This window comes from Bos grunniens, chromosome X (genome assembly GCF_055505025.1).
Source record: "Bos grunniens cultivar Pamir isolate PY7600 chromosome X, Bosgru_T2T1.0, whole genome shotgun sequence".
NCBI classification, from domain to species: domain Eukaryota; kingdom Metazoa; phylum Chordata; class Mammalia; order Artiodactyla; family Bovidae; genus Bos; species Bos grunniens.
In genome coordinates, this window is record NC_141194.1 from 56781706 (window position 1) to 56798152 (window position 16447).

General features: G+C 47.4%; 1 protein-coding gene across 22 annotated transcripts; it reads right to left on the bottom strand.

The window, feature by feature from the left end:
- Nucleotides 1–371: 371 nt before the first annotated feature.
- Nucleotides 372–15447, bottom strand: USP11 (ubiquitin specific peptidase 11). 22 transcript variants are annotated; one of them, XM_086386399.1, is made up of 21 exons: nt 15155–15447; nt 8656–8765; nt 8351–8481; nt 7893–8010; nt 7605–7750; nt 7420–7481; nt 7203–7302; nt 6660–6833; nt 6398–6556; nt 5781–6005; nt 5555–5638; nt 5342–5436; nt 4327–4533; nt 3615–3667; nt 3154–3396; nt 2994–3064; nt 2544–2656; nt 1463–1612; nt 1242–1357; nt 980–1068; nt 372–900 (listed from the first exon to the last, which is right to left on the bottom strand). In XM_086386399.1, exons 1-21 carry the CDS (start codon nt 15427–15429, stop codon nt 763–765), a joined length of 2859 nt encoding a protein of 952 aa, XP_086242525.1. In that variant the 5' UTR covers nt 15430–15447; the 3' UTR covers nt 372–762. The 22 variants fall into 22 exon arrangements, with proteins under 22 accessions (XP_086242525.1, XP_086242523.1, XP_086242524.1 ...); XM_086386397.1 differs by having other exon boundaries at nt 3139–3396; nt 15155–15444; XM_086386398.1 differs by having other exon boundaries at nt 3154–3399; nt 15155–15444.
- Nucleotides 15448–16447: the final 1000 nt, after the last annotated feature.

Genomic DNA, 16447 nt, shown 5'->3' on the forward strand with positions numbered 1-16447 from the left:
CTTTGGGGACTACTACCTCCAGTGTAAGTGATGAGGTGCCTAGACCTCTGGACATAACTAGAGCAATTACTTGACCTCTGCATCTGTTTGCCCACCTGAAATTGGCAATGACAACTCCCGCGTGAGACTCTTGTGAGGATTATGAGTCAATATTTGCAAAATGTTTTAGAAAACACTGGGCATGCAGTTGGTGCTGAAAGTTGTGTCTGGCGCACAGATGGTGCTTCACAAGCACTTAGAATAGGACCTGGCACACAGATGGTGCTCAATGAGCACTCAAGAGCAGCAGCCATCACACACCTGGCATTCACTATGCACACAGGCACAATACTGGTGCTTGGTTAAGGATGTGGAAAAAAAAAAACCCACAATGCCAAGGAACACACTGGCACTTTTATATATACACAGCGCAAGGTACAGGGTCTCAATAAGAAAATACACTCTGTTCAGGTGCACCCCACCCCCACCCCCTGAGAACACCCCAGATTGAGAACAAGAAGGAAGGGGAGAATCATAAATAGAGAATAGAAGGAAGGTTAATGCTCTAAAGGGCAAACACGGGCAGGGAACACACTGCTGGAAGGAGACACGACCTCTTCTTCCCTGGGAGAGCGCAACATAGCAGCAAGGAGAACAGTAGCCACAACTAAGCCTGTGACGCCTGGCGTGGGGCACGTATAACTCGGGTTAAGAGAATGGGGGTGGCTTCAGGAAGGAAGAGAGCCGGGACAGCTTCCTTCCTGGTGGCAGGGCCAGGGCCCCTCAGTTTACATCCACGAACTCTGATTTGGGTGGGGCACCACAGGCAGACGATGCGGGGGGCTTTGACGAGCTGGCCTGGGTTTGCAGACGGCGTGCCACGTCCTGGCGTTGGTAGAAGAGGACATAGGCTGCCTTGGACTGTGAGGAGAAGACAGGAGTCAGCGTGGGTTGGGGAAGAAGGTATCGGGAGAAGGGGAGGAAGGAAGATAGGAATCACCTCAATCTGATTCTCTGTCACAGGTGAGACGCTGCTGTCATCGAAGTAGTGCCACTGACCACTGTCCTTGTTGCAGGCAAATGTCGTGTCTGTAAGAGAGGGCAGGCAGTCCTCACCTACCTTCCTGCCCCTAAGAAGGGTCCACGTTGGCTCTCTCACTCCTCTGACACCAATGACCTCGCCACTGGTTCACACATCTACTTACCCACTGGGACATCCCAACCCCATTGCCCCCACCCTGAGCATGCCCCTGGGTACATACAGTGTCCATCCCGCAGGCCCCCATAATGGTTGGAAACTGCGATCAGATCGTATTTGTACAGCTCCCGGGCTGAGTCGTTCTGTGGCTTGATGACAAACTCAGAGAAGTCCAGGTCCCTGTGGGTGTGGCAAGGGTTAATATCAGTGGCGCCCCCTTCCCCCAGTCCCTGCCTTCCTCCCCACCCCACTCCTGTCCCCAGCCAGCCTCCCCAGGCCCCAGACCGGATAGGAAACTCCACAAGGGTGTCCAGCTTTTCTCTGGAGAACTTGGTGTAGGAAAAGCGCTTCAGGTGGATGATGAGTGTCTCTGGTAGCATCCACAGGTCCAGCTTCTTGGTGGCCAGCTGGTGCTGCTTGCAAGTGGGGCAGTACCTAGAGATGGAGCCCAGGTCAGGAGACAGACACTTTCTGAGCTCTTGTTGCCATGTAGCTTTGATGGGCCTACTCCTATGTTACTTTAGCATGCTTGTTAAAACCTTGCCACGTACTTATCAATTGCCCAACATAGGCACTTTTGTACTGGCATGTGTTTTTGTTTGGATTCTGGTCTGGCAGACCCTAGTCATCTTTTTGAGCCTGCCTCTGTCCCTCTGGTTTTCTCTCTTCTGTTTTACTCACTCGCCAGGTATTTGCTGACGGCCTACTGTTGATATGAAGTAGACGGCACTACTTCATATTTGTTCCCTTTCTGCTTCGTGGAGATGCTCCTCTTATTTTTGAGATTGGCTTTATCTTTTCAGTTCTTTCTGTTTCACTTATTCTCCAACATCTTAATGAGCATCTACTGCACAGCCCACACCATTATAACCAATGAGAAGAGACACACAGTGAACTTAAAATGTTTTCACTCTCAAGGGGCTCACTCTAACAGGAAAGACAAAAAACGACGTAAGAGAAGAACCTAAGATGTGACATCAAGGGGTGTTAATGGAGCAAAAAAGAAATGCTAGGCTCAGACAAAAACAGCACATGAAAGGAATGGAGGGAGCTGATGGCTGGGGGAGAAGCAGTTTTTAACAGAAGAATAAGAGAAGGCCTCTCTGATAAGGTGATATTTGAAGAGAGACTTGAGCAAAATGAAGGAGGTCAAGTCCTGTAGATAATTGGAGGAAGGATGATTTTGGGAGAAGGAACAGCTCGGGCAAAGGCTCTGAGGTGGAAATAGGCTTGGGCTGTTGGTGGCCAGAGTGGCAGGAGGCGATCGAATGAGCAGGTGGGGGAAGGTGTATTTAGTGGTAACAGGGGCTGGGCGGAGGTGGTCCTACCTAATAGCACCCCCAGAGGCCCTGTTCTGGTCCCTTACCAGGGGTTTTCCTTCTCTAGGGTCTCAACGGTGGTGAAGAGCTCAATGCATTCCTGCAGCTGCACTGGTGCCTTCTTCAGCACGTACCCAACGCAGTCATGCTTCACGTAGCCCTAGGTTTGGGGAGTGGATGGCAGGTATGAGGATGAAAAGTGAAAGTCACTCAGCTGTGTTGGACTCTTTGTAACCCCGTGGACTGTAGCCTGCCAGGCTCCCCTGTCCATGGAATTCTCCAGGCAAGAATACTGGTGTGAGTAGCCATTCCCTTGGGGGATAAAAAGGAGTAGGGGTGGAAGATGCACGCTAAGTGGTTAAGGGCATGGACTTTGAAGTTAAGAATCTGAGGCCCCGGGAGCTCTGTGATCACGGCTCAGCTGAGGTAGGAGAGGGTGTGTGTGGTGCCAACTGAAAGTGCATCCCCCTCCCTGCCATCCCCGAGATCTCCTTTACCTCAGCCTCCACCTCGTCATAGTAACGCTTCTTCATCTCTGGTTCCCAGTCGATGGCAATGTACGGCTGGGCTAGGGGCGAGGGGAGGTGGTCATGGGCCCTGCTGCCAAGGAATACCCCCTCCCGCCTCCCAATCCTGGCTCACAGCTGAAGGAGACACCATGGGTATCCTCGTTGAAGGTCGAGCGGTCACTGGTCCCATTGGAATTCACTGTGTGCAGGGTGAAGAGGTGCTTGCGCCGTGCCCTCTGGGGCCAGTGAGATGGCCCAGGAGAGTTGTCCACAGGGGCCCGACTTCTGCTCACGACTCTGGAGCTAGGTCCAGCCTGCTCCAGCCCAGGGTCTTGGGAGCTGCCCTCAGTCACACGTCCAGGCTTAGGGAGCCTATCCTTATCCTCCAGGTCTGCTAGGATTGGGGGAGGATGTCAGAGGTGGGAATGTGTGAACCCCAGAGGGCTGAGCAGCAATGCACATCCAGGTGGACCCTGTGTGTGTGTCAGACCCACCCCAGACCCACCACTGACCCACTGACCCTCCCTCAGGCCATAGGAGACCCTCATCCTTGTGGATCCATGTACAGACACTCATCCTTGCGGATTTGCTCTCCTTCCTCTTCCTCACCTTTCTCATCCCCGTCATCCTCATCATCCGAGCTGGGTCTGGTCACGTAGCGTCTGCCAACAGAACAGAGGAGACTCTCAAGGAGGGCGCCAGAGGGCAGGGAGGACAGAGCCCAGAAGTCCACTTTGCTTATGATGGGAAGCCATGGGTCAACCCCCACACACACAGTTGTGGAGGAGGAGCCAGAAGGTCTCAAGAGATGCTACAGGAACGTGGGAAGAGATGGCCTGACAATGGAGGATCTTGTGGGCCACAGTTAAGGAGTGTGGATCTTAAGTATGATAAGCCACTGTTATACAGATACATGATCAGCTGCACATTTCCATCAGGGAAGGCCTCCGAGGAGCATGCATAAGTGCCACGTGAGGGAGAGGTGAAGCCAGATAGTGCACTGCTGTTTGCCTGGTGGGGACTCTGGGTTTTAAGCACAATAAAAATCGATCGAAACACAAATAACCAAGACTCTCCTAGGAAGACAATTAAGTACAAGATGACGTTGTCTGCCATGTTCACTCCTATATCCCTGGCACCTAGGTGAGGTGGTGGCGAAGTCAGAAATTTAGAGGAAGAAAAAAGCCTACAAGTTACTCTCTGGCCATGTTAAGTTTGAACTGTCTTCAGGAGCTGGACGGAAGGTGGCAACCAAGTGGTTGGACACTCGGCTCTGAGTTCTGACCCCACCTCCCCACCTGACCTGAAAGCGCAGACTCACGAGAGGCGGTACAGCAGGATGTGATACAGGGCGTCCCACGAGAGCCGGTCCCGGGGCACTGACACCAGGAGCGGGTGCCCAAAGAGCATCAAGCCGTAATAGGAACTGTTATAGTCCCGGGCTGGGGTGCGCTCCCGCAGGTAGACAGGAAGCACAACATCCTCTCTGGAGTTCTCACCAATAGCAGCCCTGCCCGACACCTCATATCTGTGGGAGATGAACATCAGGTCCCGTCTGATAAATATACCCAAGAGGGATTCAAGGACTCTGCCCCAGTTGCTCCAGCCACTCACTACTCACAGCCTGAAAGTATTCTTAAAAGGGTCCAAAGAGTCACCCAGGGTTTTGGATCATTTACACAGCACCTTGTTTATGTGATATTAGATAAAGTCTTTTGGTGTTATTAGAGCACTGAGGGAGCTGACAAAAATTTTTCGTGACACAAGGATCTAAAACAATTTTTTTTTTTTTTGGAAAACTGCTTGGTTACAAAGAACTTTTCTACTCACAAAGCACCTTCTATTTCAGTTACCCAAACATTTCAAACATGTTTTTCTTTTTGGCCACACCACATGGCATGTGGGACCTTAGTTCCCAATCAGGGATAGAACCCATGCTCCCTGAAGTGGAAGCACAAAGTCCTAACTGCCAGGGAAGTCCCAAACTTGTTCTGAATGCTTTTATGTTCAGAAAGCAGCTTAACATTCCCTATCTTAAAAATCATTTGGGTTTTGTGGCCTGCAAAGTGAGTAAGGAGTGCAGATCAGCATCTGGTACATATGAGGTACTAGTTAAGTGCTGAATAAAATAAACAGGAGCCTCCCTCACATAATAAGGAAGAAAACACCCAAGGACACCCTGCATAAGGATTTCACCCCACTCACTGACAGCCCCTAGCAGCCTGCCTTGCTAAGGTACATGGCTGAAGCCCTGAGCAGGCTGAGGAAGGGAGAGGGAAGGTGGTTAACAAAGGAGGTTCCTAAGAAACCCCATCTCCCCTGGTCTTCTTACTCACATGAAGATATCATCTCGGTCCAAGATGCTGCTCAGGGACTCCTCCAGCTGGTAGATCTTGTAGAAGCGGTGACTGAAGACATCAGCCACCATCATCTGGGAATGGGTTACAGAGAGGGGACCGATCAGTCTGCAAGATCTCCCACAGGCCTTTCTGCCTCCCTTGGTTTCCTTGCCCCTGTATCCCACCTTCCTTCCATCTGCAGAGCCTCACCCTTTCTGGCGAGATGCCAGTGTGTTTGGCCAGAGCCACACACAGATCCGAGATCTTGCCTTTCTTGGGGACCACGAGCCGGTGCTGAGGGAGAAATGGTAACCACAGAAGAGCAGAAGGATGTGTGGTGAGTTAGTGCAGGAAACCCTGAGGTATGGCTGAGTAATCAAACCAACTCTATGAGTGCAGGTCCCTCATTACACCCCCGTCCTCGTTCCCCTCATACCTGCTCCGGCTTGCGGCGGGGGTCCATGGAGACAAAGAAGACCTCCATGACCCTCTTATGGCTCACAGGCAGTGGGACACTGAGGTAGCAGAAGGGGTCGAAGGTCACAGACACATTGCCACAATCAGGGCACACCAGTGTGGATTTGAAGAGGCCATGGAAAGTGTCCACGATCACAGAATCATTCCGCCGTTTGTGGTTTTGCCAGGCTTCCTGAGCAACCTCCTGTTGACAGTGTAGTGCTGAGTGGTGAGGGATGCCAGGGGCTGGGGAAAACCATGGTTTGCAGGCAGGGTGCACATGGGAGTAAAGGTTAAGGCCACTGGTAAAGTCCAGAGACAGAGTTATAGTGAGGGCCACCTGGAGACTGTGTTGTTCACTGTCAGGGCTAGCGGTTACTTGGGGAAGGAGACTGGGTGGGAGTTAACTCTCACTGGGTGTAGGAGCAGATGTGGAGATATGGTGAAGATGAGGATGGGACTGAGGTCAGGGAAGATGAGCTTAACCAAAAATGGGGAGTGGTGAGGGCACCCCAGGGGGGCCAGAAAATCCCTGTGGCAGAGGTCCTAGTGGCTTTAACAAGGCTCTCATGATGGGGGTCTTCTGGAAGCACCCACCTGATCTGGCCTCCCAGCAGCATCACATAGCTCCACATATTCCTTCTTCTTGATGCGATTGAGGTCCTCGTGTAGCCCATCCAGGAGGAACGACAGCAGCTCCTGTGAGTCATGCTGCTGGTAGCCCAGAAACTGGGACGCAAAGTGGCCGACCTTGGTCTGAGGAGATGGGCGGGGCGTCAAGGCATGAGGGAGGAGATGAGTGGGGGGTGGGGGTTGGGGGTTGGGGGGCAGATAGGGGCTAGCCAGGGCTGAGCCACACCTTGAACACCTGGGGCACAATGGAGCGGTGGTGGCCAGACCATGCCTGTTTCACCAGGTCCGCATAGGCCTGTGCAATCTCCCCCTTCATGCCCAGTGGGTTGCAGAAGTTGAGCTCCTCCAGGTATCGGTTTTTAAGGAAGTACTCTGTGAGCTGCGGCACGTTACTGAGGCACTGTAGGAGGCAGGAGCCAGGTGAGTGAAGGGGAGAAAAACGTAACCAAGGTGGGGATGGATGAAAGGAAGGGGGAGGAGGATGAAGGGGAAAGAAGGGAATGGGCAGAGGAGTAGGGGAGAGGAGAGAACAGCACTTCAGGAGAAAGAAGAATGTGGTGATGAAGGAGAGGAGACTAGGGAGAGCAGGGAGCAAGTGGAGAGGAAAGGCACAGGTATTTCAGAAAGAAACATGGGCACATCAAGCCAGACTGTGGGGACCTAGCTTCCAACCTGACACCTTGCCCTGCAGTGCCCCCAACTCTGTCCTCCATTTCCAATTCGTGAATCCACCCCCATGCTGCACCAGACCTAGACCTCATGGTCCAACCTGCAGGGCCGAGTTCATGAAGCATGTGTTGCCCAGATTGGTAAGACCACAAATGCCTGGCTGGCCCTGGAAGTCCTCTTCCTCCTCCAATGTGCTGCGCCTGAAACGGATGAGTTTTTATCAGCTGAAGAAGTACCATGCACAGAGAAAATGTGCTCATGGGCTCAGTGTGCCGACTGTGGGACCCCACTCTGGACCAGAAACCCCGAAGGCTCACGTGTCATGTGGCTGGGCACTGGGCCAAGTGCCATCCTTGTTTCGGGTCTCCATGACAACCACCTGGGTTGGAGGAAGAGGAGTAAAAAACAGGGAAGGCATTCATGGAGGGCCCATGGGTACCGAGCTCTCACTTCTCTGAATCTGAGCATGGCCTGTGGGCAAACAAGTCCTCCCCACCCTCACCTGCCCAGTCTTGAGAGCGGCGTCAAGCACTGTGATGCGGGTGTTGCACAACCTCTCAAAAGAGCCCTCCGCGTTCTTGATCCACAGCCGAGTCTCTTCCTGGGGGCTCACCAGAAACTGCTCTCGAGCGGTGTGCAAAACTAGGTCTGTGGAGGGGGATGGTGCACGTTGTTCAAGGTCGTCCTGGTACCCTGAAGGATCCCCTCCTTCTTGACCTCAGACTCCTTAGATCACTGAACCATGACTGTTGCTGGGAATGCCAATCCATTCCATGACCCATGGGCTCACCAACAGAATCTGTCTGGCTGAATTGAGCCGTGTGAGGTGTGTCCATATCACTGTGCCGGACAAGCAACAGTTCTACTGAGTACACTTCAACCTTGTGGGTGCTGGGCAGTTCCACAACCTGCAAGGAGGGAAGGGTACACACACTGGCGTACCCACCGTGTGCACACACCGACACAGGGTGACCACCTCTGCAATCAGAGGAGCATCCACAGAGACGAACACACATGGCACAGACACACGTACGAGGCTGTGTGAAGTGAGCACACACAGGCAAGCAAACACAGGGGATGCAGCAAGATATCGTCTAATGACCTAAGAAGGGCAGAGCCAGGTGTATGGATACAGCGGACATGAACACACAGGTCTGGACCCGTCCTGGACCTTTAAGGCCTTCTTCCTACGCTTCCCCCCACCAGAAGTCAACCCCCACCCTGCAGCACCCGCACCACCCACTATACCTTGCGTTCAATGGGAGGCTGGCCATGCTCTAGACCATACCAGTTGACCAGGTAATGCCAAGCAGCCGCTGGGAGCAGCACATAGTCCTCACCTTCCACCAATCCCTTCTTGAGGCGCCAGTTTACCTGGTCTGCAGGAGGGCAGGGGGAGGTGGCAGAGGAACAATCAGGGAAGGAAAGTGATGAGTCAGTCTGGCCATCTCACCAATGACCTAGCACAGAGAAGGGGCTCATGATCGTTTGTTGGGACAGAGATGACAAGAAGTCCAGGGCTCAGCTGACATGGGGAGGCAGAAGCCTGGTACCTTCAAAGAGTTCAGCATTGTTGATGCAGCCAGGGAAGGTGCTGGAGTCCTGATTTCCTCCCCGCACGTACACCTCCCACTGCTTGTACCAGTGATGCCCCACGAGGAACCTGGACCAGACAGGTGACAAGGGTGTCGCACAGTTATCTGGTGGTGTGTGGTACCACGTCCCATGGTTATTGGACTAAACGTATCCACACGTTACCAAGAAGATAAGTTTCATGAACATCTGAAACTAATACAGAGCTAAAAAATAAAACAACAACCAAAACCAAACTCATACCATGATGCCAGAAAACATGAGATTTTATTATAGAATAAATGATAATTTACTTGTATTAGTCTGTGGGGTAACACAATCAAATTAGATTCAAAATAATTGTTATTTGCAGCTAATGTTATAAGACTTCAGCCATTTTTTGAATGTGCAATGTTTGTACAGGATACAAAACTCTTCAGCTGAGAAATGGATTGTTAAATATGGAAAATTCACTCAGAAATTTAAAAAAAATTTCAACTGCTAAAAGAATCACAAAGTCCTCCTTCAAAAACTGCACACTGTGACCTTTAAAATAATTTTTTTGTCTTTAGGATTTATTTTGATGTTATAATAAATTTCTAATCGTATGGTGACTAGCTCACTCTGTGTAAAACTGTGAAAAACATGTAACATAAAATTTACCATCTGAACCATCTTTAAGTACAGTTTGACCTGCTCTCTTTTAAAGGAGACACTTTTATAGGCACTACTAGGATAAACATTTAGGACTGCTGAAATGTGCCTGTGTAGAATGCCATGAGAAATTCTCAAGTCTGCAGAATATCTGATATATAGAAAGTGCTAAATAAACATTAGCTGTTATCATTCCAATCCTAGGGCTCAGACAACAAAGTTCACGTACACATAATCCTCATGCCGGCACCCCTCGACCCCCACCTCATCGCTCTGCAACAGAAACCTGCTCTGAAATGGACTTTTTTTTTTGAGGGGCGGCATGCCCCACAGCATGATCTTAGTTCCCCATCCAGGGATCAAATCATGCCCCCCTGCAGTGGAAGCTGACGGTCTTAACCATCAGATTGCCAGGGAAGTTCCTGCTATGCAATTTTTGATACATAGAAGGCTATCCAAAGTATTTAACAGCCTCAAATAAAAACTTTTCAAAAAGCTACAAAATGGATGAAAAATATGTAACCGTTTTCTAGCTATTTAACTGTATACATTAGATTCTTTAAAATGGCACTTTTCTTTGTTAACCTGGAATGTCGCCCAAAATAGGCAAACTTTTCTGCGGGCTGTTTTATTTATTTGGAGGGGGGCGGTTTGCAGTGACCCCCCACAGATCCCACACTTCACTCAGGCTGGGGACACACACACACACCATCCCCACCCTGGTCGTTCATGCCACAGACACCCATCTAGAAGATTCTATCACGGACTTTACCCTCTACCACTTGTACCTTCAAGGTTTTAACTGCTTCTGTGGATGGTCTATGAGGTGAATTTACTCAGTAAAGCTAGTTTCTTGTTAATGGGAACTTTGACACAAAAGGAGGCACAGCTTAACAGGTTTTTTTAAAGCAGATTTTAAAGGAAAATTAACATTAAAATAACTTTTTATTTACAGTGGTAAACAAAACCTCCACACCTGGCTACAACATGAATTTCTGAAGCCTTCATAGAAGACTGAAGCTTTACATAAATTTTCACAAAATATTACTACAATGTTTTTTTCAATTCAAAGACACTTTGAATTTTTTTTAACATTTCTGAATTGGGATGGCTCATAATTTGTCAGCTCAGGTGACAGGACATATAGAGTTGTCAGTGTCTAATGGAAAAGCACGCACATGATTACATTTACTCCTACATGCTCATGTTTTTTTTTTTTTGGTTGCTAATGTAAATGTATCTCTAAAATTCTAACTTTCTAATTTCTTATTGCTAATATACAGAAATAAGATGGATCTTGTTAAAGTCACTTATGTTTCCGTTTCCTCCAATTTGTTCAAGTGATATGAAACTTGTACTTATGGAAAGAAATTACTAAACAAGATCGTCTGTCCTCTAGATTTCTCGTGTCTGGAGAAAATATCGGTTATTTTGGTTAATCATTACATTGCTAGGTATAATAATTATGGAGAAACAGAAATATGGATATAAACTAAGATATGATTTCCTACTCATTTTATTAAAAGGTTGTTAGCTTATTCAGATATAAATTACACTGTTCTAAATTACTTATATATCTATATAAGCCTAAATACATAAATAAAAATGGATATAAATAAGTCCTTTCTGTAAATTGTTACATGAATAATGCACCAAAGGAGGAAAATTAGAATTGGGTTTTTTTTTTTTTTCCCCTAGAAAATGACTACGTTAACTTATGCCCAGACTGGAAGCTCCTTTTTTGTCACCAAATTACTGTCAACTCTTGGTGCCTTTTGACCTCTCTTAACTCACTTTTTAAAAAGAATTCTTGCTTTTAAGAAAAGTTAAGCTCCCAATAATCGTTGCTATTTATCACTGTATGTTTTACAAGGTTGACTATAAATATTTCTTGTCTTCACTTCGATTTATATCTTGTTTTTAAAAAAGCAACAACAACTATTCTTGGGATTCCCTTGCTGGTCGGTGGTTGAGACCTGCCTTACCATGCAGGGGATGGGGGTTCGATCCCTGTAAGATCTCACATGCTGCAGGGCTACTGAGTACACACGCTGCAACTAAGACCTGACGCAGCCAAAAATACAGAAATAAATATAAAACAACGAACTATTCTTGCTTTGTCTTTCCAAAATTCAGGCCAAAGTAAGAACAGTAACATTGTTCAAATGTTCTTTTCTGCCTAAACTATCTCTGGGAGATATCACAAAGATCTACTCCTTCACCCTACAAAAGGAATGCATTAGGTTTACCTAAAATTTTTCATTTTTCAAACTTTTTAAAATTTTTAAAAATGACAAACCAAAAAGAAAGTTTATCTTCCTAGGTTAGTTATGGTTAATTATATATAATTAGATATACTAATATAAAAACCTTTCAATAACTGCATACTTTTGAAGCTAAAGAGCATACTCTTTTTCAAGCAACAAAGACTAGTACAATAACTTTCTACCAAAAGATCCCCCCCTCTAGAACTTTAGACTCACAACCCCCTTTCCCTTTTTGGTTCATAAAAAATCTGAGCAGATACTAGGGGTGCTGACTCAATTACAGGGGAATTGTTGGAGGCCTATTATTTATTTCACTCTTTCATTAGATCCAGTGGCCAAGGCATAATTATCCTGTGTAACAGCTTTAGGAGAAGTCTGCACAGCACTAACCTTTAATGAAGACCCTAGAACTAAACCGACTGAAATTTTCACATGTTTGGTTGACAATTGCTGCTACAGCTGTTACACAGGATAAATACGCCTTGGCCACTGGCTAGTCTCTTAAGTTCCGGAGAGAAATTGTTTTCCCTTCACACATCACAATCGATTCTGCAACACTGCACCCAGGCAGCCACCTTCTTTGATCTGAACAAAGACAGGCTCATGCTTATCTACCTCTTGTTAGGAAACTATCTACACCCTGCAAACAACCAGAGGCTCCTTCACTACCCCAGATTTAACTTCAGATGGTTCACTTTCGAAAATTTGCCAAGGAGGCTATACTATCATTGATTTGAATTTTCTCTTAAAATTTAAGCTTATCCCAGAAATTAATCAGTTTAGATAGCCAAATAAATTAAATGCCCTCACCCAGATCTGCCAGTTGACAAAAGCTAGAAAGTGCAAATATTAACATGTATATTTAGGTATATGATTTGCGATAGGTCCAAGACTTTGAAATGCTTTATGAACACAAAATTCCTGATCACTCCAGTGACCCCTTATAAAAAAGACAGCAAATTAAACTGGCTTCAATGCTTAACCAACATTGATGGGATAATTCTTTTTATTGACACATCCTAATTTTATTATTCAAATAACATAAAATTAACCATTTAAAAGTGAACAATTTAGTGGCATTTAGTACATTCAGTGTTGTGCAACCACAAACTCTATCTACTTCCAAAACACTTTCAACACACCAAAAGGAAACCTGGTATGGGTGGGATACTTTTAAAGGCTATTGTCACAAGACTGTAAAAGTAAGAAAGATGGGGCAGGAACTAAAGCCTGCAAGCCCTTCTGAACACCTCCAAATGGACTATAGCAATATTTCTGTTATTGTCGTTTACTCTCAAGATGGACTGAGGCTGTACCTTGCTGGAGAGCTATAGTGTAATAGTAAAACTGCTTGGTTTCATATTTCCGATTTGGGGAATCTTAACTTGTCTCTCCAGTAACAGGAATATGTATTTCGCTAGTACTGTGATTAAAGAACTCTAAAAGGAGCAAACCTCACTTCTATCCTAAAGGCTTTCAGGTGAGACCTTGCTTGCGGCAATGCAGGAATGCCAAGAGTCCAATACAGCCAATACAGCCGGATGGAGAAAATAAGGGGGGAGGGTAATCTGAAGAGAAATGGGAGAAACGATCACAGCCAGATACCAGCCTGGAAACTGTAAAGCCCTGCAAGTCACTGTAAGAATTTCAGCATTTACACTGCATGAAACAGTAAGACTCTTGAAACGTTCTGAGGTAAGGATGGACATAAAGACTCACTCCGTATAGAAACAAGAAAATAATACTAGTACAGTGGAGAAACCCAGCAAATACCTTCACCAAGTGATCAGGGCTACCGTCACCAATGACATCATGTAGATACTGAGTACCCACCTGATACGATGCAAAGGGTACTTGATACGCAGCCAGTCTGATTTCACACATATCCTCCCATAAAATGAAAGCTTAGACCACAAATACTATTCAGGGACGCATACAATGGTAGGAAACTGATAACTAAATCAAAAATTCAGGCAGGGAGGGGAATTTTCATCCCGGAGCAGCACAGAATTTCTTAAGGTAACGGTTTGAATCTTAACCTAGGTGGTTAATTCACAAATTTTGTATTATTCTTTAAATTTTTAACTTAGAAATAGACTCAGAAAAGTCGTAAAAATAATACAAAGAATTTCTCCGTGCCCTTCATTCAAGATTCTCCAAATTTAAATTTTTACTCACTCGGTCATTATTTCTTTAAACACGTCTTTATATATTCTATTCTTTCAACCATTTCACAGTAAGCTTGCTTACACAATGGTTCTTTAACCTTAAATATTTCGGTTCTTTAACCCTAAATGAATTTCCTAAAAACAAAGATATTATCTTTCACAATCACAATACAATGATCAAAACCAAGAAATTAGCAGTACTAACATCTAGTCTACAGACTTTGGTAAACATTTTATCAATTTCCTCATTCATATCTTTTACAGTAAAAGAGAGAAAGTTCACTTTATGAGGTGAAAAAAAGATTTTTAAATAATTTATTTTTTCTGCTCCGGGATCCAATCTAGGATAACACATTGCATTTAGTTATGCATTCGTTAAATCCCGTTAATTTCTTCAACTTGGAACAGTTCTTCCCGACCTTGAAATTTTTGAAAAGTACAGATCGTTTATTTTTATAAAATGTCCATCAACCTGGCCTACGTAAACGTTTCATATAATCTTTGCAGGTCTTACGTATTTCACAACTTAAAAAACGAGATGCAACTCGGCGAGAAATAAAATGAACCCAGGAACAGTACATTTCGAGCAGAGGTTAGCAAAGAAATCAATTAAACAAGTCAATTTATCAAGATACGCATTGATATTTTAAAAATAGCTGTTTTTTCTTGATTACAAAACAAAGCACTACTAAAACAGAAAACAAACGTAACATCGAAGGCCCCTCCCGTGCCAATCACCTGCACTTTCTCCCGTCCTGGGACGAAGAGCTTGGCCAGAGGCAAAAACCTCGCCGCTTCACAAGCTTTGCTCATTCGCAGGCGCCATTTTCTGCTTCACGGGCACCACCTCCCCTCTGCAGTCTCTCCACGGCCTCAGGACACGCCCCTCGGCCTAGTCACGAGCCTCGTTCCCAGGCTCCAGCTCTCTCCACCACTCAGGGTCCGACTCCCTCCCTCTTCCCCGACCCGCTCCGCCTCCCTATCCTCTCCTCAGCCAGACGTCACCGGCCTTGAATTCGTTCTCAGGCGCCGCGCAGTAGTCACGGCCCGCCCCCAGATGCTTCGTTACGCCCCGCAGACTACGCTCCCCAGCTCTGTTGTTGAGATCCCCTCCTTCCCAAGTTACAAGGTCCACCTCGCTGGCCTCGCCCCGCCGCCGCGGCCGTGCCTTCTCATGACCCGCCCCCTGCCTCTGCGCGCCAAATCGCGCCGCGCTGTCAGGCTGCATCGCACAGGCCCCACCTCTTTCTCAGACTAGGCACTTCCCCGCCCCTCTCGTTCCCAGTCCCATAGGCCATTCCTCCTCCCCAGGGCGGCTCTCACGTGGACCTCCGCCGCCACGTTCCCCACAGTCCCCTCAAGCCGAGGCTCCGCTTTCAGCTCTGCCTTACCAGCTTTCGCCGACCCGCAGCGGACGCCGTCGCCCATTCTCTATCTGGCGCCGTTGGCTCTCCAGGCCCGGCACCTTTTCCCGCTGTGGCTTTCGGTGGTCGACCGCAGTCGCAGCCGTATCCGCGGGATTCGCTGCGACCGCCGCCATAGCCATTTGCCCTCCTCTAACGGCCACCGCAGCTGGGAGTAGGAAGGGCCCCTCAACGGCCACTTCCGGATTTTGGTCCCGGAAACGGAAGCAGAGCCCCCCATACAGCCAGGGGGCTACTGCCATCTTGAAAAGGGACCCCCGCGCTCGAACTCGTCGAGGGGCTGGGCAGGCATAGGCCCGTGGGCGGTGATTTCCGCCACCAATAGGCGGGGTAAATCCTCCAGGTGGGAACTGAGGACCAAGGTGTCTTGTGGGATTCTAACGCCATGTTGAGTCAGGACAAACGATTGTGTGGAAAGTAGAGGTAGTGGTCCCCGAGGTGGACATATTGGGACGTGCTCAGGGGAAGCTTCCAGGACCTTTCTATCCCATGCTCTGCTGAGGACCGCGCGCCTGTATCCTGGGAGCGGCCTTTTTGCAGGCCTGACCAGGATGCCCTTCCTTCATTGCACTACCCTTCTCCATCAGAAACTAATGCAAAAGAGGGCATGACTTCCAGGGCGCTACCCAGGCCTGTGGGCCTCTTCCTTGTGTGAACTAGATTTATCCTCTTGACAGAAGTGTTGAAGGCAAGTCAGCCCCGGGCCAGGTATATTTTTATTGGAGTTACAGCACTGATAATAATAGTTGGCCCTGTTTAGGTGTTTTATTGCACATAAATAGTAGTCTTAGGCAGCAGGTTGCCTATGGGAAACAATGGGGATGTTGAGGACCAGAAACGTTAATTCACTTTGCCCCACTAGTAAGTAGTGGAGTTGTGGTTGGAACTCAGGAATTCCAGTTCCAGAGGTGCCACGTTTAAATTCCAGGACAGAGATTTTCAAACTAGGGTCCTTTTTGGCTTTCTACCCGTTCAGGAGACCCTTTCACGGTTCACGAAGTCAAAACTATTCACGACAAGGCTTTTTCATGGTCATTTTCTATTGTGTGTGCCATGGAATTTTCCAGAGACTGCATGACATAAGCAAAAGCTCTTTGGATATCCTTAAGAATATGAAGGAATTCTGAGACCAAAAGTTTGAGAATCAGTCCACTGCACCAGGGCTTTTTTCAGCTTAGGCACTATTGACATTTCTGTTGTAGGATAAAGTTTAGCTGCATCGCTGCCACTACCTGCTGATTCCAGTAGCATCCCCCAGTT

Bases quoted from the DNA above. Each gene is read 5' to 3' on its own strand.
- USP11 (XM_086386396.1), bottom strand. From the start codon at position 15,429: ATGGCAGTAGCCCCCTGGCTGTATGGGGGGCTCTGCTTCCGTTTCCGG. The intron at 7,303-7,419 runs GTGAGCCTTCGG...CATCCGTTTCAG, and splicing joins AGTGCCCAGCCACATGACAC to GCGCAGCACATTGGAGGAGG. The intron at 5,639-5,780 runs GTATGAGGGGAA...TTTCTCCCTCAG, and splicing joins CCCGCCGCAAGCCGGAGCAG to CACCGGCTCGTGGTCCCCAA.